This window comes from Coregonus lavaretus (genome assembly GCF_964263955.1).
Source record: "Coregonus lavaretus genome assembly, chromosome: 19".
NCBI lineage: Eukaryota > Metazoa > Chordata > Actinopteri > Salmoniformes > Salmonidae > Coregonus > Coregonus lavaretus.
This window is the reverse complement of record NC_140006.1, coordinates 47,438,569-47,462,733: the sequence shown is the minus strand read 5'-3', so window position 1 is coordinate 47,462,733 and position 24,165 is coordinate 47,438,569. Positions and strand designations below refer to the sequence as shown.

The following is a 24,165-nucleotide window of genomic DNA, read 5'->3' as shown; positions in this document are numbered from 1 at the left end:
GCCTGGCTGTAAAAGGCTAGTTATACCTTAACGTGGATAGAAGTTTAACAGTGTTTCTCAACCTCCGACCGGTCCGTGAATACTTCACTGGTCTCTGGGATGTTGATGTTACTGACTGACCCAACCGGTCCCTGAGACCGTTTTGCTGACACTCATTTAGTCAGTTCTTAAGTGGTATTGTTTTTTTTTTTTTTATGTAAGCAGACCTCCAAGGAGGAAGGAAGGACCAAAGCTTGCTGGTCCCTATTGAGAAAATGGTTGAGAAACACTGTTTTAGAACACAAATGCTAAAATAACGTGACCGAGGCGTCGCAAAAAACAATGAGAGTTGGGACAGAGAACGGGGTCTTCCCTGATAGTGTTTAACCTCTCCCTCCCATATGTCTTATCTAAAGAGCTCTTCTGGTGGTTATGAGCTTCAAATCCTATTCTAGACCAATGATGTGTGAGATACTGCAAGCAACTTCCTCCCTGTCCCTGCATCATTCCTCGTTGTCTTTACAGACAGCAGTGTGGATTATACAGGGTCAGTGTTTTAAAAAAGGGCTTCCCCACCAATGGATGATGACCATGACCATGAACTTACACAGGATTGGTCTGTTTAGATTTCCAACCTTTTCCTGATTGGAGCTCCTGGTTCATGGGATTTTGCAATATTATAGAGCTCTTCTTCATGTCCTCCGAGACGACCATTTTGAAGGATGTTGTCATGGCTACATACGAGACGGCCATTTTGACCAAGATTGCAGGCGACTACGCCATCTTATTAATGTTTGAGGCAGAGCTACTTCTATACTTGCCTTATTTTGTTTGTTTGTATGAGAAACTAAACCTGTATTAATGATTTCTCAGGAAAAGACAAGAATTGGTGTTTCACCAAGAAAGGATGAACTTTTATTCAATGTAATGTTCAGAGTATAGAAATTATAATATGTTATGTTAGCTAATTGACGGTTGAATTGATTTACCTACACTATTACTTACATTTTCTATTTCCTGGTATGCATATCAGCCGGGGGGGGGGGGGGGGGGATCCACTCCAGACTGTCTGTAAGTAATTGAGAAGAAGAACCTTGTGGCATCCTGTCTTTATCCAAATTACAACCCTATTCCCTTTATAGTGCACTGTGTTTTGACCAGGGCCCACAGAGGGATCAGATCCAAAGGATTACACTACATATTAACGTGTTGTAGTGTAGATTCTCCTCTAAGAAAACCAAATGGTCCAAACCTCATGGGCTTTTTACCCTGTAGGATGGCCAGAATTAGGGTGACCAAATCAATGGAGGCCAGAGAGAAAAAATGTGGTTTAAAAAATCCATTCTGGGAAATTACACCACATGGTGTCATCTAGACTGAAATCATGAGATTTACCCCGGATATAAAACAATATAGAGGAAAGATAGATATCCATTTTGAGAAATTTTTAGTATATGCTTTTCATATTAAAATGCGAAATTCCTGTTCTTTTTAGAAGATTTGTCACCAAAAAAAAAAGCATATCACTGTGAAATGTCAACGGAGCGTACCGCAAGCTTTTTTATTTTCAAAGTCGTTTACATTCAATTCAGCTCGTCATGCTAATTTAGCTTTTTGCGACCCGTGGAAACAACTTTGAAGTCGACCACCACAACATGTAAAATCCTCAAAAGTTGCGGCGAGAAAGCTGCACCGCTCTGTCAACAGAGCTTCTTGCATATTTTCGGCTGTATTAGGTTGCAAAATCCGACTTTTTGGATATCAAATCAAATCAAATTTTAATTTGCAACATGCGCCGAATACAACAGGCGTAGACATTAGAGTGAAACGCTTACTTACAAGCCCTTAACCAACAATGCAGTTTTAAGAAAAAAATTAAAATAAAGTGTTAAGTAAAAAATACAGTGGGGAAAAAGGTATTTAGTCAGCCACCAATTGTGCAAGTTCTCCCACTTAAAAAGATGAGAGAGGCCTGTAATTTTCATCATAGGTACACGTCAACTATTACAGACAAAATGAGATTTTTTTTCTCCAGAAAATCACATTTTAGGATTTTTAATGAATTTATTTGCAAATTATGGTGGAAAATAAGTATTTGGTCAATAACAAAAGTTTCTCAATACTTTATAATATACCCTTTGTTGGCAATGACACAGGTCAAACGTTTTCTGTAAGTCTTCACAAGGTTTTCACACACTGTTGCTGGTATTTTGGCCCATTCCTCCATGCAGATCTCCTCTAGAGCAGTGATGTTTTGGGTCTGTCGCTGGGCAACACGGACTTTCAACTCCCTCCAAAGATTTTCTATGGGGTTGAGATCTGGAGACTGGCTAGGCCACTCCAGGACCTTGAAATGCTTCTTACGAAGCCACTACTTCGTTGCCCGGGCGGTGTGTTTGGGATCATTGTCATGCTGAAAGACCCAGCCACGTTTCATCTTCAATGCCCTTGCTGATGGAAGGAGGTTTTCACTCAAAATCTCACGATACATGGCCCCATTCATTCTTTCCTTTACACGGATCAGTCGTCCTCGAAAAACAGCCCCAAAGCATGATGTTTCCACCCCCATGCTTCACAGTAGGTATGGTGTTCTTTGGATGCAACTCAGCATTCTTTGTCCTCCAAACACGACGAGTTGAGTTTTTACCAAAAAGTTATATTTTGGTTTCATCTGACCATATGACATTCTCCCAATCCTCTTCTGGATCATCCAAATGCACTCTAGCAAACTTCAGACGGGCCTGGACATGTACTGGCTTAAGCAGGGGGACACGTCTAGCACTGCAGGATTTGAGTCCCTGGCGGCGTAGTGTGTTACTGATGGTAGGCTTTGTTACTTTGGTCCCAGCTCTCTGCAGGTCATTCACTAGGTCCCCCCGTGTGGTTCTGGGATTTTTGCTCACCGTTCTTGTGATCATTTTGACCCCACGGGGTGAGATCTTGCGTGGAGCCCCAGATCGAGGGAGATTATCAGTGGTCTTGTATGTCTTCCATTTCCTAATAATTGTTCCCACAGTTGATTTCTTCAAACCAAGCTGCTTACCTATTGCAGATTCAGTCTTCCCAGCCTGGTGCAGGTCTACAATTTTGTTTCTGGTGTCCTTTGACAGCTCTTTGGTCTTGGCCATAGTGGAGTTTGGAGTGTGACTGTTTGAGGTTGTGGACAGGTGTCTTTTATACTGATAACAAGTTCAAACAGGTGCCATTAATACAGGTAACGAGTGGAGGACAGAGGAGCCTCTTAAAGAAGAAGTTACAGGTCTGTGAGAGCCAGAAATCTTGCTTGTTTGTAGGTGACCAAATACTTATTTTCCACCATAATTTGCAAATAAATTCATAAAAAATCCTACAATGTGACTTTCTGGATTTCTTTTTCTCAATTTGTCTGTCATAGTTGACGTGTACCTATGATGAAAATTACAGGCCTCTCTCATCTTTTTAAGTGGGAGAACTTGCACAATTGGTGGCTGACTAAATACTTTTTTCCCCCACTGTAAATAAGTAAAAAAATAAAAGCAAATAATTAAAGAGCAACAGTAAAATAAAATAACAGTAGGGAGGCTATATACAGGGGGGTACCGGTACAGAGTCAATGTGCGGGGACACCGGTTAGTCGAGGTAATTGAATATACTGTTAATGAAATGTTAGAGAAAGACCCCACTTAACGGTTCTTGGTAAAATGTACTTCATAACATAAGGAAATTAAATTTCATCACCAAAGCGTGTTTTCACCCACTCGTGGGGCAGAACTGCTTGAATTGGGCCGATAAACACTGTACTGAGTACTAACCCCACAAATCTTCTCCTGCTTGAGTACTGGCACCTAAATATAAAGAGTACCGGCACCCAAAATGAGTACTGGCATGTATTGCACTTCCGTATGACTTCAATAGGACTTCCACTCAACCAAGTTTTACTTCAGTTTCATCAACATCCAAAGAAAGGAGATGGAGAAAATAGCCCATTCATTTAAAACAGAAACATGCATTGTTTGTTTGGACCTTTGGTCCGAGCTATGCATCAGAGGACATTGTTTGTTTGGACCTTTGGTCCGAGCTATGCATCAGAGGACATTGTTTGTTTGGACCTTTGGTCCGAGCTATGCATCAGAGGACATTGTTTGTTTGGACCTTTGGTTCGAGCTATGCATCAGAGGACATTGTATGTTTGGACCTTTGGTCCGAGCTATGCATCAGAGGACATTGTTTGTTTGGACCTTTGGTGTGAGCTATGCATCAGAGGACATTGTTTGTTTGGACCTTTGGTTTGAGCTATGCATCCGAGGACATTGTAGCATGAAAGAAAACGTCCATTATTGTCATGAGTAATTTTCATGACATACATAGCAGTTTTAGGGAAGGGGATACAATGTAAACTGTCGTTTTGGCTGTATGTGTTAAGGAGATTTAAAGGAGTTGTATGTTTAAAAGTTTGAACATGGTATAGCGATGGTCCAGTTGTATGTTTAAAGGTATGGTTTTAATGGTCCTTTATGGAAACGTGGTATGGCTATGGTCGACAAATAAAACAAGAAAGGTCAATTTACAGCTTTCAAAAGTACATTTATTTTTATTTTGAAAGGTCCAAACCAGTATTACTTACAGATGTAGAAATCATTCATGATTATGAATTGTGAGTTAGAATTTAACGGCCTTCGTTGATAAGCCACTATACATGAATATAAATGCTTTGTAATGCTCGAGTTACCAGAATTCAGTGTTCACTACCAACACATGGAGATGGGGGAACTTTCCATTCAACACGATTCCATTACAAGAGAAAATATCCCTTTTATTTTTTCTCTGACGGTCACATTTTTGTACACAGATACAGACCAAACGTATTGTGAGGAACATCACGGAAGCAGCACTAGTGTGCAGTAAGAACAGTGTGGAGTAAAAGGACATTGCTTAAAGAAGCTTCACGTCCGTTATAAAAGACCCTTCCTTTCCAAGTTACATTTCTGGAAGAACGTTCTTAGAATTAACTCTCAGGCTCCGTCTCAAACGGCACCCTAGCTATTCCCTATATAGTGCACTTAATTTTGACCAGAGCCCATTGCAGTGCACTATGTAGGGCCCTAGGCAAAGGTAGTGCATTACGTAGGGAATAGGGTTGCCATTTGGGACGGAGCCTCAGTCTTGTTAAAACTTGGGTCACGCAATCGTTCACTATTCTCTTAAGATCCAATGAACAGTATTGTATGTACAGGGACCAGAACAACATGACACGGCTATAATGACAGACGATGAGGTTTATTAAGTAAATCAACTAAATGGGAGGTCATTTTTCTTTAAAGGAATGCACATGAAATACATATAACCACATGAAATACATATAACCACATGAAATACATATAACCACATGAAATGCATTTTACCACATGAAATACATATAACCACATGTCCAAATGTATGTGGACACCTGCTCGTCGAACATCTCATTCCAAAATCATGGGCATTAATATGGAGTTGGTCCCCCCTTTGCTGCTATAACAGCCTCCACTCTTCTGAGAAGGCTTTCCACTAGATGTTGGAACATTGCTGTGGGGGACTTGCTTCCATTCAGCCGCAAGAGCATTAGTGAGGTCGGGGCACTGATGTTGGGCGATTAGGCCTGGCTCGCAGTCGGCGTTCCAATTAATGTTCGATTGGGTTGTGGTCACTTGTTGGAAAGGTGGCATCTATGACGGTGCCACGTTGAAAGTCACTGAGCTCTTCAGTAAGGCCATTCTACTGCCAATGTTTGTCTATGGAGATTGCATGGCTGTGCGCTCGATTTTATACACCTGTCAGCAACGGGTGTGGCTGAAATAGCAGAATCCACTAATTTGAAGGGGTGTCCACATACTTTTGTGTATATATATATAGTGTAGTACCACAAGAAATACACAACGCAGCCTACAGTGTCTATAGCAGGGCTCTCCGACTCTGTTCCTGGAGAGATACCCTCCTGTAGGTTTCAACTCCAAGCCTGTTCTAGGAGAGATACCCTCCTGTAGGTTTCAACTCCAAGCCTGTTCCTGGAGAGATACCCTCCTGTAGGTTTCAACTCCAAGCCTGTTCCTGGAGAGATACCCTCCTGTAGGTTTCAACTCCAAGCCTGTTCCTGGAGAGATACCCTCCTGTAGGTTTCAACTCCAAGCCTGTTCCTGGAGAGATACCCTCCTGTAGATTTTCACTCCAAGCCTAATCTAGTGTACCTGATTCTAATACCGTATTGGTCCGAATATAAGACGGCCTTTTTTCCCCTCGAAATAGGTCCAAAAAAGTCGGGTCGTCTTATATTCGGGGTCTAGTATTCAGAGCGCAGTTTCTCTTCTTCGGCGCTCCCTTTAAATGTCAATACACATTCGCGGGCACAGATGGCGCCAAAAATTCGTTCCGGACGGAGGGAAGAGGCGTCCTTAACAACCAGCCCGTTACCGGTGTTTAAAGATGGAAAGACAGGCTGACCATTTAGAGACAAGTGGCTCAAAAGTGGGCCAGGTCAATAAACAACAGCGGAGGAGCTATGATGCCAATTTCAAAATAATGGTTGTCAATAAGGCAGAGTCATCTAACAACTGCCAAGCTGCCAAGACATTCGGGGTCACTGAGTGTAATGTAAGAAGATGGCGAGCAGAAAAACAACGTCTAAAAGATGCTAACAGTCAGCGAAAATCCTTCCGTGGTCCTCAAAGTGGTCGTTTCATTGAGGTTGACCGGAGGGTTTTTGAATATGTCAGGGAAAAAAGAAGTGAGGGAATGCCCATTACCAGAGCTGTCATCCAGGTTAAGGCCCTGGAAATCGCCAGAGAGCTCAACATCACTGGATTTAAAGCCAGCCTCGGCTGGTGTCGTAGGATGATGCGGCGTAATGGACTGTCACTTAGACGGAGAACGAGTTTGGCCCAACGCCTGCCGTCAGACTTCGGAGAGAAGCTGCTTTCGTTTCAGCGCTTTGTTATCAACCTGAGGAAGAAGCACTCCTACCCGCTGGATCAGATCGGCAATGCTGATCAGACACCCGTTTATTTCGACATGCCAACATCGGTGACTGTCAATAGAAAGGGAGAAAAGTCTGTGTTGGTGAAATCAACGGGCAACGAGAAGAGCCGCGTCACTGTCATGTTGACATGTCTCGCTGGTGGCAGCAAACTCCCCCCGTATGTCATTCTTAAGCGTAAGACTGTGCCAAAGGACCCAATGCCAGCTGGCATTATTGTGCGCGCCCAGGAGAAGGGCTGGATGGAGTCGGGGCTTGTAGTGGACTGGCTAAAGGTTGTGTGGGGCGCACGCTACGGGGGACTGAGGAAGAGGAGGAACATGCTCGTTCTGGATGCGTTCCGCGGACATCTGACTGAGCCCGTGAAAAGTCAGGTGCGAGCAATGAACGGGGATCTTGTGATCATACCAGGGGGAATGACAAGCCAGCTACAGGTGTTGGACGTAGTTGTGAACAAGCCTTTCAAGGATAACCTGCGAAAAAAATACACAGAGTGGCTCCTGTCTGGCAACCACGCACTCACACCGACCGGGAAAATACAGAAGCCGTCAGTCCGTCTACTGTGTGAATGGATCCTGCATGCATGGGATGCTATTCCCTCACAGAGCATCATCGATGGCTTTAAAAAATGTTGCATCTCAAATGCATTGGACGGCAGCGAGGACGACGTGCTTTGGGAGGAGCCGGTGGAAGCGGAGCAGCTGGGGAGCGATGACAGCGAGAGCGAACACAGCGGGGCAGAGGACGTGTGTGAGGGATAGAGAGACATCGGAGGAGAAGTTTGGCGAATTTTTGTTAAGTTTAGTTAAATGTGTGGCCTGTATTTTCTCTGTTATTTAAAAATGTTGCTTTATTATTGCTTGATATTAATTTTGAATCATACTGTACATAGTTTGCCTTTGTGTTTAATTCACTGTGTTTTTAATATTGTTATTTTAAAATAAAATGAAGTTCTTTGTTCGGCAAATCTAGTCTGCAAATCTGTTTTTCTAAATGTTTGTGTTGAAAAACGGGGGGTCGTCTTATAATCAGGGTCGTCTTATATTCGGACCAATACGGTAATTAGCTGGTTGATAAACTGAATCAGTTGAGTTACAACTGGGGTTGGACTGAAAACCTACCGGAGGGTAGCTCTCCAGGAACAGGGTTGGAGTTAAAACCCTACAGGAAGGATGTTCTCCAGGAACAGGGTTGGAGTTAAAACCCTACAGGAAGGATGTTCTCCATGAACAGGGTTGGAGTTAAAACCCTACAGGAAGGATGTTCTCCATGAACAGGGTTGGAGTTAAAACCCTACAGGAAGGATGTTCTCCATGAACAGGGTTGGAGAGCCCTGGTCTATGTGTTTAACATAGATCTGCCTAGATGTCTATTTAGCTCGGTGAATAAGTCCAGTTGCTTACATTCACACAAGATGAGACGCTAGAAACTCTACATAGATAAAAACACAATTTCCATTTAGAACATCACAATGGAATCAGAATCACATTTTCATGGTCTCTTGTTTTTGGTTACGGTCTCCCACTTCAAAAGGAATTGAACAACAATATGGAACAAAGATGAACATTATTAAAAGAAAAATGATCCTGTCACATCCACTCTGTTTGTATGGTAAGGTACAAAGATATCTTCATCATATGCTGCACCCCATCCCCAAGGTAGATGAATCGAAACGTGCGGTCATGTGATCTTCGCTATGCCTCATCTTACTCAGGACTCTTGTTGTATATCCATTCCAAACGCAAATGGTATTCGTACATCAACACACTTCGGGTTTCTCTCCTTTCACACTATTATCTGTATTGCATATTGCCCCAGCTACTGTTATCTTTGACAAAGCCTTAAAACATCTGTACAGAGAGACATAAACATACATTAAACCATACTGAACATCTAATATAGTACCATCCAGTATATATATTATTTTCACTCTATGACAATAACACTGATCAGTCACTACAATGTAAACAATATATTAATTCATATATATATATTTTTTATCTGTACACATACCTACAAAAACTGCACCATTTACAGCAGGGGTGTCATACGGATCCGTCCCTCGAGCCCATTCAAATCCTTTTTCTTTTTATGTATATATATTTTTTTTGTTAAATGGACCTATATTTATAGTCTCTTTACTTCACATTGAATTCCAAACGCGATGGATGATGGACCTTTCGCAAATATAACCAATTCTAAGTGCAGCCCTCCGGATCTCGGCCCGAGGAGCACAATTAGTTTGACAACCCTGATTTACAGTTAAGAGATCTACAAAATAAGAACATTTACAACATGGAATTTATGTTCAACAGAGGTCTTAAAACACACAGGTGATATGTTGTTGTTGTTGTTGTTGTTGCACTGAATAAAACTGTAGACAAAGTAAAATCCTATCTATTGTATACATATAGAAGTACAGTCAAAATTCTCCGTTCTATGACGTCACCTGGAATTTAATCTAGTTTTTTTGGAAAAGGAGAGTGTTTGATGTACATACAAGCTGGACCCACACATAGGAAGGGAATACTTTACTCTGTTCCTGATATGGACACATGTTTCACACTGAGGGGAGTGGAGGGAATGAGACGCCTGGTAGAGGGGGGAGCAACATATTGGGTCTAGTACAGGGGGGAGCAACATATTGGGTCTAGTACAGGGGGGAGCAACATATTGGGTCTAGTACAGGGGGGAGCAACATATTGGGTCTAGTACAGGGGGGAGCAACATATTGGGTCTAGTAGAGGGGGGAGCAACATATTGGGTCTAGTAGAGGGGGGAGCAACATATTGGGTCTAGTACAGGGGGAGCAACATATTGGGTCTAGTACAGGGGGGAGCAACATATTGGGTCTAGTACAGGGGGGAGCAACATATTGGGTCTAGTACAGGGGGAGCAACATATTGGGTCTAGTAGAGGGGGGGAGCAACATATTGGGTCTAGTACAGGGGGAGCAACATATTGGGTCTAGTAGAGGGGGGAGCAACATATTGGGTCTAGTAGAGGGGGAGCAACATATTGGGTCTAGTAGAGGGGGGAGCAACATATTGGGTCTAGTAGAGGGGGGAGCAACATATTGGATCTAGTACAGAGGGGAGCAACATATTGGGTCTAGTACAGAGGGGAGCAACATATTGGGTCTAGTAGAGGGGGGAGCAACATATTGGGTCTAGTAGAGGGGGGAGCAACATATTGGGCCTAGTAGAGGGGGGAGCAACATATTGGGTCTAGTACAGGGGGGAGCAACATATTGGGTCTAGTAGTGGGGGGAGCAACATATTGGGCCTAGTAGAGGGGGGAGCAACATATTGGGTCTAGTACAGGGGGGAGCAACATATTGGGTCTAGTACAGGGGGGAGCAACATATTATACAGGGGGAGCAACATATTGGGTCTAGTAGAGGGGGGAGCAACGTATTGGGTCTAGTACAGGGGGAGCAACATATTGGGTCTAGTACAGGGGGGAGCAACATATTGGGTCTAGTAGAGGGGGGAGCAACATATTGGGTCTAGTACAGGGGGGAGCAACATATTGGGTCTAGTAGAGGGGGGAGTAACATATTGGGTCTAGTACAGGGGGGAGCAACATATTGGGTCTAGTACAGGGGGGAGCAACATATTGGGTCTAGTAGAGGGGGGAGCAACATATTGGGTCTAGTAGAGGGGGGAGCAACATATTGGGTCTAGTACAGGGGGGAGCAACATATTGGGTCTAGTACAGGGGGGAGCAACATATTGGGTCTAGTACAGGGGGGAGCAACATATTGGGTCTAGTAGAGGGGGAGCAACATATTGGGTCTAGTAGAGGGGGGAGCAACATATTGGGTCTAGTACAGGGGGAGCAACATATTGGGTCTAGTACAGGGGGAGCAACATATTGGGTCTAGTAGAGGGGGAGCAACATATTGGGTCTAATACAGGGGGAGCAACATATTGGGTCTAGTACAGGGGGAGCAACATATTGGGTCTAGTAGAGGGGGAGCAACATATTGGGTCTAGTACAGGGGGAGCAACATATTGGGTCTAGTACAGGGGGGAGCAACATATTGGGTCTAGTACAGGGGGAGCAACATATTGGGTCTAGTACAGGGGGAGCAACACATTGGGTATAGTACAGGGGGAGCAACATATTGGGTCTAGTAGAGGGGGGAGCAACATATTGGGTCTAGTACAGGGGGAGCAACATATTGGGTCTAGTACAGGGGGGAGCAACATATTGGGTCTAGTAGAGGGGGGAGCAACATATTGGGTCTAGTACAGGGGGGAGCAACATATTGGGTCTAGTAGAGGGGGGAGCAACATATTGGGTCTAATACAGGGGGGAGCAACATATTGGGTCTAGTACAGGGGGAGCAACATATTGGGTCTAATACAGGGGGGAGCAACATATTGGGTCTAGTAGAGGGGGGAGCAACATATTGGGTCTAATACGGGGGGAGCAACATATTGGGTCTAGTACAGGGGGAGCAACATATTGGGTCTAGTACAGGGGGGAGCAACATATTGGGTCTAGTACAGGGGGGAGCAACATATTGGGTCTAGTACAGGGGGAGCAACATATTGGGTCTAGTAGAGGGGGGAGCAACATATTGGGTCTAGTAGAGGGGGGAGCAACATATTGGGTCTAGTACAGGGGGGAGCAACATATTGGGTCTAGTACAGGGGGGAGCAACATATTGGGTCTAGTAGAGGGGGGAGCAACATATTGGGTCTAGTACAGGGGGGAGCAACATATTGGGTCTAGTAGAGGGGGGAGCAACATATTGGGTCTAATACAGGGGGAGCAACATATTGGGTCTAGTACAGGGGGAGCAACATATTGGGTCTAATACAGGGGGGAGCAACATATTGGGTCTAGTAGAGGGGGGAGCAACATATTGGGTCTAATACGGGGGGAGCAACATATTGGGTCTAGTACAGGGGGAGCAACATATTGGGTCTAGTAGAGGGGGGAGCAACATATTGGGTCTAGTACAGGGGGAGCAACATATTGGGTCTAGTACAGGGGGAGCAACATATTGGGTCTAGTAGAGGGGGGAGCAACATATTGGGTCTAGTACAGGGGGAGCAACATATTGGGTCTAGTAGAGGGGGAGCAACATATTGGGTCTAGTACAGGGGGAGCAACATATTGGGTCTAGTACAGGGGGAGCAACATATTATACAGGGGGAGCAACATATTGGGTCTAGTACAGGGGGGAGCAACATATTGGGTCTAGTAGAGGGGGGAGCAACATATTGGGTCTAGTAGAGGGGGGAGCAACATATTGGGTCTAATACAGGGGGAGCAACATATTATACAGGGGGAGCAACATATTGGGTCTAGTAGAGGGGGGAGCAACATATTGGGTCTAGTAGAGGGGGGAGCAACATATTGGGTCTAGTACAGGGGGGAGCAACATATTGGGTCTAGTAGAGGGGGGAGCAACATATTGGGTCTAGTAGAGGGGGGAGCAACATATTGGGTCTAGTACAGGGGGAGCAACATATTGGGTCTAGTAGAGGGGGGAGCAACATATTGGGTCTAGTAGAGGGGGGAGCAACATATTGGGTCTAGTACAGGGGGAGCAACATATTGGGTCTAGTAGAGGGGGGAGCAACATATTGGGTCTAGTAGAGGGGGGAGCAACATATTGGGTCTAGTAGAGGGGGGAGCAACATATTGGGTCTAGTAGAGGGGGGATCAACATATTGGGTCTAGTAGAGGGGGGAGCAACATATTGGGTCTAGTAGAGGGGGAGCAACATATTGGGTCTAGTACAGGGGGGAGCAACATATTGGGTCTAGTACAGGGGGGAGCAACATATTGGGTCTAGTAGAGGGGGGAGCAACATATTGGGTCTAGTAGAGGGGGGAGCAACATATTGGGTCTAGTACAGGGGGAGCAACATATTGGGTCTAGTAGAGGGGGGAGCAACATATTGGGTCTAGTAGAGGGGGGAGCAACATATTGGGTCTAATACAGGGGGAGCAACATATTATACAGGGGGAGCAACATATTGGGTCTAGTAGAGGGGGGAGCAACATATTGGGTCTAGTAGAGGGGGGAGCAACATATTGGGTCTAGTACAGGGGGGAGCAACATATTGGGTCTAGTAGAGGGGGGAGCAACATATTGGGTCTAGTAGAGGGGGGAGCAACATATTGGGTCTAGTACAGGGGGAGCAACATATTGGGTCTAGTAGAGGGGGGAGCAACATATTGGGTCTAGTAGAGGGGGGAGCAACATATTGGGTCTAGTACAGGGGGAGCAACATATTGGGTCTAGTAGAGGGGGGAGCAACATATTGGGTCTAGTAGAGGGGGGAGCAACATATTGGGTCTAGTAGAGGGGGGAGCAACATATTGGGTCTAGTAGAGGGGGGATCAACATATTGGGTCTAGTAGAGGGGGGAGCAACATATTGGGTCTAGTAGAGGGGGAGCAACATATTGGGTCTAGTACAGGGGGGAGCAACATATTGGGTCTACTACAGGGGGGAGCAACATATTGGGTCTACTACAGGGGGGAGCAACATATTGGGTCTAGTACAGGGGGGAGCAACATATTTTGAGAGTTTCACCTCAATGAGCAGACCCCCTGGTGTGTTTAGCATTGGGTGTATTTAGCGGTCAGCGTTTTGGTGTCTGCGGCTAACACAGCCCTCCCTCGTAGTCATCGTCATCCTCAGCAGAAGCAGCAGGCGCTCCGGCGCCCCCCTGTGTTGCCGTTGCAGACTTCTTCTTCTTCACTCCTCCTCCAGGGACCTTCAGGGAGATGGCCAGCTTGGCATACTGGGAGTAGAGGGGGAAGGATTACGTCACGAGGGTAGTTCGTACTCCTTGTATAGTTTCTTCAAGTGCAAGAAACTTGTGGCATTGGATCTTAAAAAGGATGGTTTCAAATACTGTTAGACAGTGGTAGCAGTTTGGCATCCTGGCAGTGTCAAAGATAACTCCCGTATACAGGGTTTCCTCTGCAGGTTTAGTGTCAACGTCTAGACAGTGTGAGGGTTTGGGATAGCTGGATGGCAGCGGTCTCCATCTCTGGTCCTGGAGGACTACTGGTGACTAACACACTGATACTGCAGGGCTGGAACAAAAGCCTGCACACCCAGTAGCACCCCAGGCCCAGAGTATGGCTCCGTTGGTAGAGCATGGTGCTTACAACACCAGTATTGTGGGTTTGATTCCCGGGACCACCCATATGTAAAATGTATGCACGTATGACTAAGTACCTTTGGATAAAAACGCCTGCTAAATGGCATACACCGAGTATACCAAACATTTGGAACACCTTCCTAATATTGAGTTGAACAGACCCCTGATGGTACATAATAGAATAGACCCCTGATGGTACATAATAGAATAGACCCCTGATGGTACATAATAGAACAGACCCCTGATGGTACATAATAGAACAGACCCCTGATGGTACAGTTGTATGAAGTGTTACTCACGTCATTGTCCATGTACTTCAGCAGAGCGGAGTTACACACACGGTGCACCTGGTCCTCGTCCTGCTCGTCATACCCCTGCAGTAACGTCTCCATGGCCACACAGTCTTCACTCCCACTGTACCCTGGGAGGCTGCAGGAAACATGAAATATCATCGTCAGACTACTGTCACAACACATAGGCTATAGCCCAATTACGGTTATCACTGAATACCCGTTCACTCCCCCTCATGGATTGGAAAGCATGGGATTCGTGAAAGCATGAGCTGGAGGGGGTTTCCACTAAATCCAACAGTGGGAGTGTACGAGTGCTCACCAATGCACCAATTCAGATAGAAATGTTTGTTGCTCTAGAGAAACGTATTCAGTCATGAGGAGGTACATACCTGTAGCTCTCTCTGACACACTTGTCTGCAGCCACAAAGTCATTTCTGTGAAGATGAACCAGCACCTGTGCCGTTGTTTTCTAAGAGAAAAGACCCAGATCAGCATTTAATGATCTATATTTTACACCTTCACCAATACCATGCACCACATAGCTGTTAGATACCAATAGTACACTGCTCAAAAAAATAAAGGGAACACTTAAACAACACAATGTAACTCCAAGTCAATCACACTTCTGTGAAATCAAACTGTCCACTTAGGAAGCAACACTGATTGACAATAAATGTCACATGCTGTTGTGCAAATGGAATAGACAACAGGTGGAAATTATAGGCAATTAGCAAGACACCCCCAATAAAGGAGTGGTTCTGCAGGTGGTGACCACAGACCACTTCTCAGTTCCTATGCTTCCTGGCTGATGTTTTGGTCACTTTTGAATGCTGGCGGTGCTTTCACTCTAGTGGTAGCATGAGACGGAGTCTACAACCCACACAAGTGGCTCAGGTAGTGCAGCTCATCCAGGATGGCACATCAATGCGAGCTGTGGCAAGAAGGTTTGCTGTGTCTGTCAGCGTAGTGTCCAGAGCATGGAGGCGCTACCAGGAGACAGGCCAGTACATCAGGAGACGTGGAGGAGGCCGTAGGAGGGCAACAACCCAGCAGCAGGACCGTTCCCCAGACCTGAATCCAATTGAGCACATCTGGGACATCATGTCTCGCTCCATCCACCAACGCCACGTTGCACCACAGACTGTCCAGGAGTTGGCGGATGCTTTAGTCCAGGTCTGGGAGGAGATCCCTCAGGAGACCATCCGCCACCTCATCAGGAGCATGCCCAGGCGTTGTAGGGAGGTCATACAGGCACGTGGAGGCCACACACACTACTGAGCCTCATTTTGACTTGTTTTAAGGACATTACATCAAAGTTGGATCAGCCTGTAGTGTGGTTTTCCACTTTAATTTTGAGTGTGACTCCAAATCCAGACCTCCATGGGTTGATACATTTGATTTCCATTGATAATTTTTGTGTGATTTTGTTGTCAGCACATTCAACTATGTAAAGAAAAAAGTATTTAATAAGATTATTTCATTCATTCAGATCTAGGATGTGTTATTTTAGTGTTCCCTTTATTTTTTTGAGCAGTGTATATAATTCCAATAGATCACCTAATGCATGCAAATTACTTAAGAAAGTACCTTAAAGCAAGTGGGATAATTCTCTATATCTTTATACATGTTCTTCTCTTTCTGGAGGGCGGTTGCAGCTTCATCCAGTCTGTAATCAAGTTCACAAAGACAGAACAGTGATTGAACAGGGAGTCAGGACCAGCCACAATACTTTGCTGCTTATAAATGCTTTGTGAAGCATCTATGTAGTGCTTATGAAGCCTTTTTTAAGCTGTTATTCATTGTCTTTACCTGCGTAATCTGACCAGCAGTCTGGAAGCTTTCCCCAGGAGCTCAGCTGACTGACGCAGGCGGTCCTCATTCTACACAGAAAACATTCAGTTAAAATCAACTTAACTTAAAGCAACTACTCAAACTTAGAATATGCTATTAATGACCAACTTACCTCAAACACACCGGCAGCCTGCTGGTACAGGTCCACTGCTTTCTCTAAGCTCATAGGTTCGATCAGTCTAGATAGGAAAACATTATGATTAAATACCAAGTACCATTTTAACAACACTGGTCAGGAACATATCAAAACCACCAAATAAATACAGTAGACACACTTCTATAGTCTGGAGCAGTACTTACTTCCCGGCCCTGTCCAGCGCCATGGCAGCAGTGTCTGGAGTTCCGTTCTCTACGTACATCATACTGGCCTTCTCTATGTACTGGATCGCCTCAGGCATCTTCTTCAAGTCCTGTCACACATTTTACATTTTAGTCATTTAGCAGACGCTCTTATCCAGAGCGACTTACAGTTAAGTGAGTGCATACATTTTCATACTGGCCCCCCCGTGGGAATCGAACCCACAACCCTGGCGTTGCAAACGCCATGCTCTACCAACTGAGCTACATCCCTGCCGGCCATTCCCTCCCCTACCCTGGACGACGCTGGGCTAATTGTGCGCCGTCCCCATGGGTCTCACGGTCGCGGCCGGCTACGACAGAGTCTGGATTCAAACCAGGATCTCTAGTGGCACAGCTAGCACTGCGATGCAGTGCCTTAGACCACTGCGCCACTCGGGAGACAGGAGAAATGATGACCACAGCACATGGAGCAATGGTGACCTCTTTTACGCTTACTATTTGTTGTAGAATATCAATATTTTGTGGAGACAATAATGCTCTCGATCACATGGTACAGTGTATAGTAAAAAGGATCTTTCTCTCCCATCTTTGTGTACAGGGTTGTATTTAGGTCTTAGGCAGATATCACACGGACATTGGGAAACTCACCTTCATCATCATACCTGCTTGCTCGATTGCTCTGAAAAAGAAATGCATATCTTAGAAAGGGAACAAAAGTCTTACATACAAGTATTGAACGGTATTAATAACCTTTAAAAGGCATCAAAAAGGTGATTGTCCTGTGTGGTATCTATATTTCCACACTATGAGGTTGGAATAATGCTGTGAAATTGCCCTTTTAGTGTAAGAGTTGTTGGAAAAGACAGCCTGAAATTTCTACCTGTTTTTGGTGGGATGGAGTTTTGGCCTGCCTGGTTTTATCAGCAGGCGGTAAATTAGTTAATAGACCAATAAGAAAGAGTTCCAAACCTCTCAGCCAATAACAGCTAGTTTTCAGTTTTCCCATCCCCACTCAGACCACTCCCAGACAGTCCTAGCAAAACTATTGCTTGAGAAAATGCTATTTTTATTTATTTTTCACCATTCACCGACAACAATCACAGTAAGGTACTTAAAATTGTAGAGATAAAAACATCTGCGTTGGCCCTTTAATCTCAAGTATTCATATGGAAAACCTTACTTTGCTGCGTGAAACAACGCTTTATTTTCTGTGTGGTACTCTGCCTCCTTCAGGTAGGCATCCTTGGCTTGCTCAAACTGTTTGGCATTCTTGAAGCACACCGCTGGGAATGCAAACACAGATTGTTTATCAGACTGTAAATACATGTTGTGGAGTGTTCTCCTTCCTATACGTTTACAGAACGTGAGCATACTTACCAGCTTTGCTATCCTTCCTATACGTTTACAGAACGTCAGCATACTTACCATGGTGTGGAGTGTTCTCCTTCCTATACGTTTACAGAACGTCAGCATACTTACCAGCTTTGGCGTATTCTGACGCAGCGCTGTCGAAATCTGGCTTCCACTTTGTCATGCTGGTCTTCAAACTGCAAGAAATAAAATGTCTCTTTTCAGCAGCAACTAGGGGTTAACAACACACACAGCCATAACAACACACACAGCCATAACAACACACACAGCCATAACAACACACACAGCCATAACAACACACACAGCCATAACAACACACACAGCCATAACAACACACACAGCCATAACAACACACACAGCCATAACAACACACACAGCCATAACAACACACACAGCCATAACAACACACACAGCCATAACAACACACACAGCCATAACAACACACACAGCCATAACAACACACACAGCCATAACAACACACACAGCCATAACAACAGACCCTGACAGGAGAGCTGGCTACATCAGCAATACAACTAGGGGTTAACAACACACACAGCCATAACAACAGACCCTGACAGGAGAGCTGGCTACATCAGCATTACAACTAGGGGTTAACAACACACACAGCCATAACAACAGACCCTGACAGGAGAGCTGGCTACATCAGCATTACAACTAGGGGTTAACAACACACACAGCCATAACAACACACACAGCCATAACAACACACACAGCCATAACAACACACACAGCCATAACAACACACACAGCCATAACAACACACACAGCCATAACAACACACACAGCCATAACAACACACACAGCCATAACAACACACACAGCCATAACAACACACACAGCCATAACAACACACACAGCCATAACAACACACACAGCCATAACAACACACACAGCCATAACAACACACACAGCCATAACAACACACACAGCCATAACAACACACACAGCCATAACAACAGACACAGCCATAACACACACAGCCATAACAACAGACCCTGACAGGAGAGCTGGCTACATCAGCATTACAACTAGGGGTTAACAACACACACAGCCATAACAACACACACAGCCATAACAACACACACAGCCATAACAACACACACAGCCATAACAACACACACAGCCATAACAACACACACAGCCATAACAACACACACAGCCATAACAACACACACAGCCATAACAACACACACAGCCATAACAACAGACACAGCCATAACAACACACACAGCCATAACAACAGACCCTGACAGGAGAGCTGGCTACATCAGCATTACAACTAGGGGTTAACAACACACACAGCCATAACAACAGACCCTGACAGGAGAGCTGGCTACATCAGCATTACAACTAGGGGTTAACAACACACACAGCCATAACAACAGACCCTGACAGGAGAGCTGGCTACATCAGCAATACAACTAGGGGTTAACAACACACACAGCCATAACAACAGACCCTGACAGGAGAGCTGGCTACATCAGCAATACAACTAGGGGTTAACAACACACACAGCCATAACAACAGACCCTGACAGGAGAGCTGGCTACATCAGCAATACAACTAGGGGTTAACAACACACACAGCCATAACAACAGACCCTGACAGGAGAGCTGGCTACATCAGCAATACAACTAGGGGTTAACAACACACACAGCCATAACAACAGACCCTGACAGGAGAGCTGGCTACATCAGCAATACAACTAGGGGTTAACAACACACACAGCCATAACAACAGACCCTGACAGGAGAGCTGGCTACATCAGCATTACAACTAGGGGTTAACAACACACACAGCCATAACAACAGACCCTGACAGGAGAGCTGGCTACATCAGCATTACAACTAGGGGTTAACAACACACACAGCCATAACAACAGACCCTGACAGGAGAGCTGGCTACATCAGCATTACAACTAGGGGTTAACAACACACACAGCCATAACAACACACACAGCCATAACAACACACACAGCCATAACAACACACACAGCCATAACAACACACACAGCCATAACAACAGACCCTGACAGGAGAGCTGGCTACATCAGCATTACAACTAGGGGTTAACAACACACACAGCCATAACAACAGACCCTGACAGGAGAGCTGGCTACATCAGCATTACAACTAGGGGTTAACAACACACACAGCCATAACAACAGACCCTGACAGGAGAGCTGGCTACATCAGCAATACAACTAGGGGTTAACAACACACACAGCCATAACAACAGACCCTGACAGGAGAGCTGGCTACATCAGCATTACAACTAGGGGTTAACAACACACACAGCCATAACAACAGACCCTGACAGGAGAGCTGGCTACATCAGCATTACAACTAGGTGTTAACAACACACACAGCCATAACAACAGACCCTGACAGGAGAGCTGGCTACATCAGCATTACAACTAGGGGTTAACAACACACACAGCCATAACAACAGACCCTGACAGGAGAGCTGGCTACATCAGCAATACAACTAGGGGTTAACAACACACACAGCCATAACAACAGACCCTGACAGGAGAGCTGGCTACATCAGCATTACAACTAGGGGTTAACAACACACACAGCCATAACAACAGACCTTGACAGGAGAGCTGGCTACATCAGCATTACAACTAGGGGTTAACAACACACACAGCCATAACAACAGACCCTGACAGGAGAGCTGGCTACATCAGGTTAGTCACTAACACAGTAGTGATGGGAAGTTCGGCTCTTTTTACCGACTAAGATCTTTTCAACTCGTTCAGTCAAAATAACTAATCTTTCGACTCATTTGGTTCATTTGATTCAGTAACACCCAGAGCATGCAGGACCGCCTATTGGCGAACGATGACCAAAAAATAGAAAGAATCGTGATTCTACAAGCCTCTCGTGCACCATAGGGGGACGGTCTTTACCATACTATAGGGTGAATGCACCAATTTGTAAGTCGCTCTGGATAAGAGCGTCTGCTAAATGACGTAAATGTAAATGTAAATAGGGGTAAATAACAAGCATAGATTGCTAACTTTTTTTCTAATTTGGCACACAGAAACTAAAGGTCAAAAATAATGGCACTAATTGGCCATTTGGTAACACTGTTATAAGCAGTCTCACTTAAACCTTCATATCCGTTGCCCTTTTTGACCTAGAGACTAGAAACGTTGTATGTAGGTGTCTTTCCTCATGCTGAACACATTTACCTCAAGGACCCATAAGGCCCATCAGGATAGGTTTTCCTCTATCTTGGACATTTTGGAAAAACCTTTGAAATAAGTCCAAATAACTTAAATTCAGTATGTAATAAGTTAACTAATAACAATTAACTTTTTTGACTATGTAACACTAATGCTTAAAATAATCATTAGAAATCTTCTCATGGACTACAAGTCAGATTCACTCCAAGTGTGGTCTTTGGACTCATCACAATAGTCCCTAAAGAGTTTGAGAAAATAACATTGCTGCATTCAAAAGATGGCCACACTATACCAGTAGATGCATATTAGCACTTACACAAACAAAATACTTCAAAAATTATCTTATCATGAACCACAGTACCAAATGACACCATATTTTGAATGTAGGATCATGGTACATGTCTTAACACAGTTTGAAGCTAAGGGATTGGTCAAAAGATGGCCGAGTTATTGACAAATAAACGTGTCCATTTAAACCCCTGTAAATCCACTCCACAGTGGTTGATCAACTTGAAACTTGTCACCGCTATCATGATACAGTTGCTGGTCCTGTCTCCGGAGTCGCTGAGCGTGTATTATGCTGTAGTCCGAATACACTGCGGCCAGGTCAAACGAACGAATCACTTGGAGAAAACGAATCATGACTCGAGTCAGTTAACAGAGTCGTTCAAAAAGAACGAATCGTTTGCGAACAGCACATCACTATAACACAGTGGCCTTGTTGTGGCTTGCAATGGATATTACAATGGAAAAGCATACACAGCACTGAGCAGACAGCTAAGTAACGTTACCGTTGCTAGCTAGCTAACGTTAGCTAGGTGATGAATGATCATGAATGAATGCATCCGCTGACTGGCCAGATTAGTAGATAGCTAGCTACTTCCTACATATACAGCTAACTCATTAACTGTAATTCAAGGACAATGTCGTAATGTTAAGTAACTCTGGTTAACCGCTAAGGTCAGATATTATTGACAATGTTACTAGCCAGCTAGGATTCGAAGAAGCGTCAGCGATGCTAGCTACAGTACCGTTCGTTAACGTCAGCTAAAATCAAACCAAACGCGGCTTGCCATACTTTTTCTCCGCTTTAGCGATGTGTTCGTGGGCTTCGTTTATTTTGGAGGCCATGGTGCTGTTCGTGGTCTTCGACAATCTGTCGAGCAGATTTTTATTTGTGGGAGAAAAAAAAATCTAGCCGAGGACGATGACAAAACAAAATGCCGATGGTGTTTGGATGAAAAAAAATGTCCACAACGTCGAACTACGGATTTACCGGATGGCATTGCGCAATGCGTCACAGGCCTTTAAATGAGGCTGGACGGAGACGGAAACAGTCATGGCGTCTTTTTGTAGGCACTAACTCCGCCGTGGTTCGTCGGACAAATTGAATGGCGTCTTTGTAGGGTTTTTGGATAAAAGGCCATGTTAACGGACTGCTATTATTTCATAGAACAAAATGTAGAAGATCTCTTAAGCCTGCGCTAACCTCAGGTCTTATTTTCGGCGTTTATTCCAAAACCCTATTGTCTTCCCATAGGGATGGCTGATTGAACCAGAGGTCACTCATTTTCGAGTTTTAGGACTACACGCTGGCGAGCTCTATTCAGCATAAACTTTTCAACGTCAAATTGTTGTAAAATCTTTTGCTTTTGAGGAAACTTGAGTATACAGATTTGAGACAAGGTTATTATAGTAGGAAAGCCGTATGTGCTAGTCCAGGGGTGTCAAACTCATTTTAGCTCAGGGGCCACATGGAGGAAAATCTATTCCCAAGTGGGCCGAACCGGTAAAATCATGGTATATATATATAACTTAAAAACAACAACTTCAGATTGTTTTCTTTGTTTTAATACTATCAACATAAAACATAAAGCTGGAGCCTGAGGACAGTGTGTCCAAAATAGTACAAGCACAACATCACTATTAATCATAAAACACCTAAAGTTTATTTGAAAATTCTAAAGAAAAAGAACACACAAACACACAATGCCTCAGTGATTCACAGAACTGTTTCACAGATCACAGAACTATATCAGGGTGTCATTTCTCAGGCAGAAATGTAGATACAAATAATGAAATCCTGTTCCCCAAACAAGTGCAAGAACCACAGTGTCAAGGATAGGTTAAATAAAATAAAATCAATTAAAAACAATAGCACATCAACATAAAAACATATAAACATAAAGCTGGAGCCTGAGGACAGTGTCCAAAAGCACAACATCACTATTAATCATAAAACACCTCAAGTTATTTGAAATTCTGAGGACAAACAACACACAAACACACAATGCCTCAGTGATTCACAGAAGTATATCACAGATCACAGAACTATATCAGGGTGTCTCATGCAGCACTTTAAGTGGGGTTGCATAGTTTATTTGACTCCTGATACCTGGCATCTTTTAGCTTTCACCAGCGCATCAATATCAGGCGTCACATCCTGAGTGGCAGCCAACTTCAGGATGTGATTCAAGTGCTTGTGCGTGAGCCTTGAGCGCAGCTTTGTTTTATTTATGCTCATTACAGAGAACTTGCTCACAAAGATATGTGGTTCCAAACATGCACAACAGTTTTGCAGCGAGGGCTGTCAAGTTGGGGTAACCTGGCAAGAGATTCTGATAAAATGTGTCCAAGCCAGCTGCGGCAAATTTGCCCTTCAAATCCGAGTCACACTGCAAGTATATTATTTCAAGTTGGATGCTGACGGGCAGATCAGAGGGATTCACGGTTAATGGCGAACAAAAAACGTTGAAGTCTTTCTCCAGTTCACCAAAAATCTGAAAGCGTTGCTCAAACTCCCTTAACAGTCCCGTTATTTTATCTTTGAACCACTTCATGTCTGCCACATGTTGGGTCGCGCACACATTTTTCAGACAGGGGAAGTGAGCTGCATCACCACCGGCGAGTTGCGTCTCCCACAATGACAGCTTCAACTTGAAAGAACGTATGCTGTCATAATACTGCGTGGCAACTTTGTTGCACCCTTGCAGCTGTTTGTTCAAGTTATTCAGGTGCTCTGTAACATCCA

At 44.4% G+C, this 24,165-nt stretch overlaps 1 protein-coding gene and 1 long non-coding RNA gene across 2 annotated transcripts; both read right to left on the bottom strand.

Annotated features, from left to right (window-relative positions):
- Positions 1-5,216: 5,216 nt before the first annotated feature.
- On the bottom strand, positions 5,217-9,064 carry LOC311147184. Its single transcript, XR_014614768.1, has 4 exons — positions 8,260-9,064; positions 8,025-8,172; positions 6,083-6,188; positions 5,217-5,953 (listed from the first exon to the last, which is right to left on the bottom strand). It is a non-coding gene; the product is annotated as an uncharacterized lncRNA (long non-coding RNA).
- A 4,273-nt stretch (positions 9,065-13,337) lies between these two features.
- LOC311147172 (gamma-soluble NSF attachment protein-like) lies at positions 13,338-22,842 on the bottom strand. Its single transcript, XM_084183815.1, has 11 exons — positions 22,213-22,842; positions 18,029-18,096; positions 17,730-17,832; positions 17,198-17,228; positions 16,550-16,659; positions 16,362-16,428; positions 16,208-16,278; positions 15,986-16,064; positions 14,788-14,867; positions 14,405-14,534; positions 13,338-13,739 (listed from the first exon to the last, which is right to left on the bottom strand). Exons 1-11 carry the CDS (start codon positions 22,263-22,265, stop codon positions 13,599-13,601), a joined length of 933 nt encoding a protein of 310 aa, XP_084039941.1. The 5' UTR covers positions 22,266-22,842; the 3' UTR covers positions 13,338-13,598.
- Positions 22,843-24,165: the final 1,323 nt, after the last annotated feature.

What these genes read in the sequence shown, in the direction of transcription:
- LOC311147172 (XM_084183815.1), bottom strand. Translation starts at nt 22,265, where the DNA reads ATGGCCTCCAAAATAAACGAAGCCCACGAACACATCGCTAAAGCGGAG. An exon ending in GCGTTGTTTCACGCAGCAAA is followed by an intron (nt 17,229 to 17,729) that starts GTAAGGTTTTCC and finishes TTTCTTTTTCAG; the next exon opens with AGCAATCGAGCAAGCAGGTA. An exon ending in TGTGTCAGAGAGAGCTACAG is followed by an intron (nt 14,535 to 14,787) that starts GTATGTACCTCC and finishes TGTTTCCTGCAG; the next exon opens with CCTCCCAGGGTACAGTGGGA.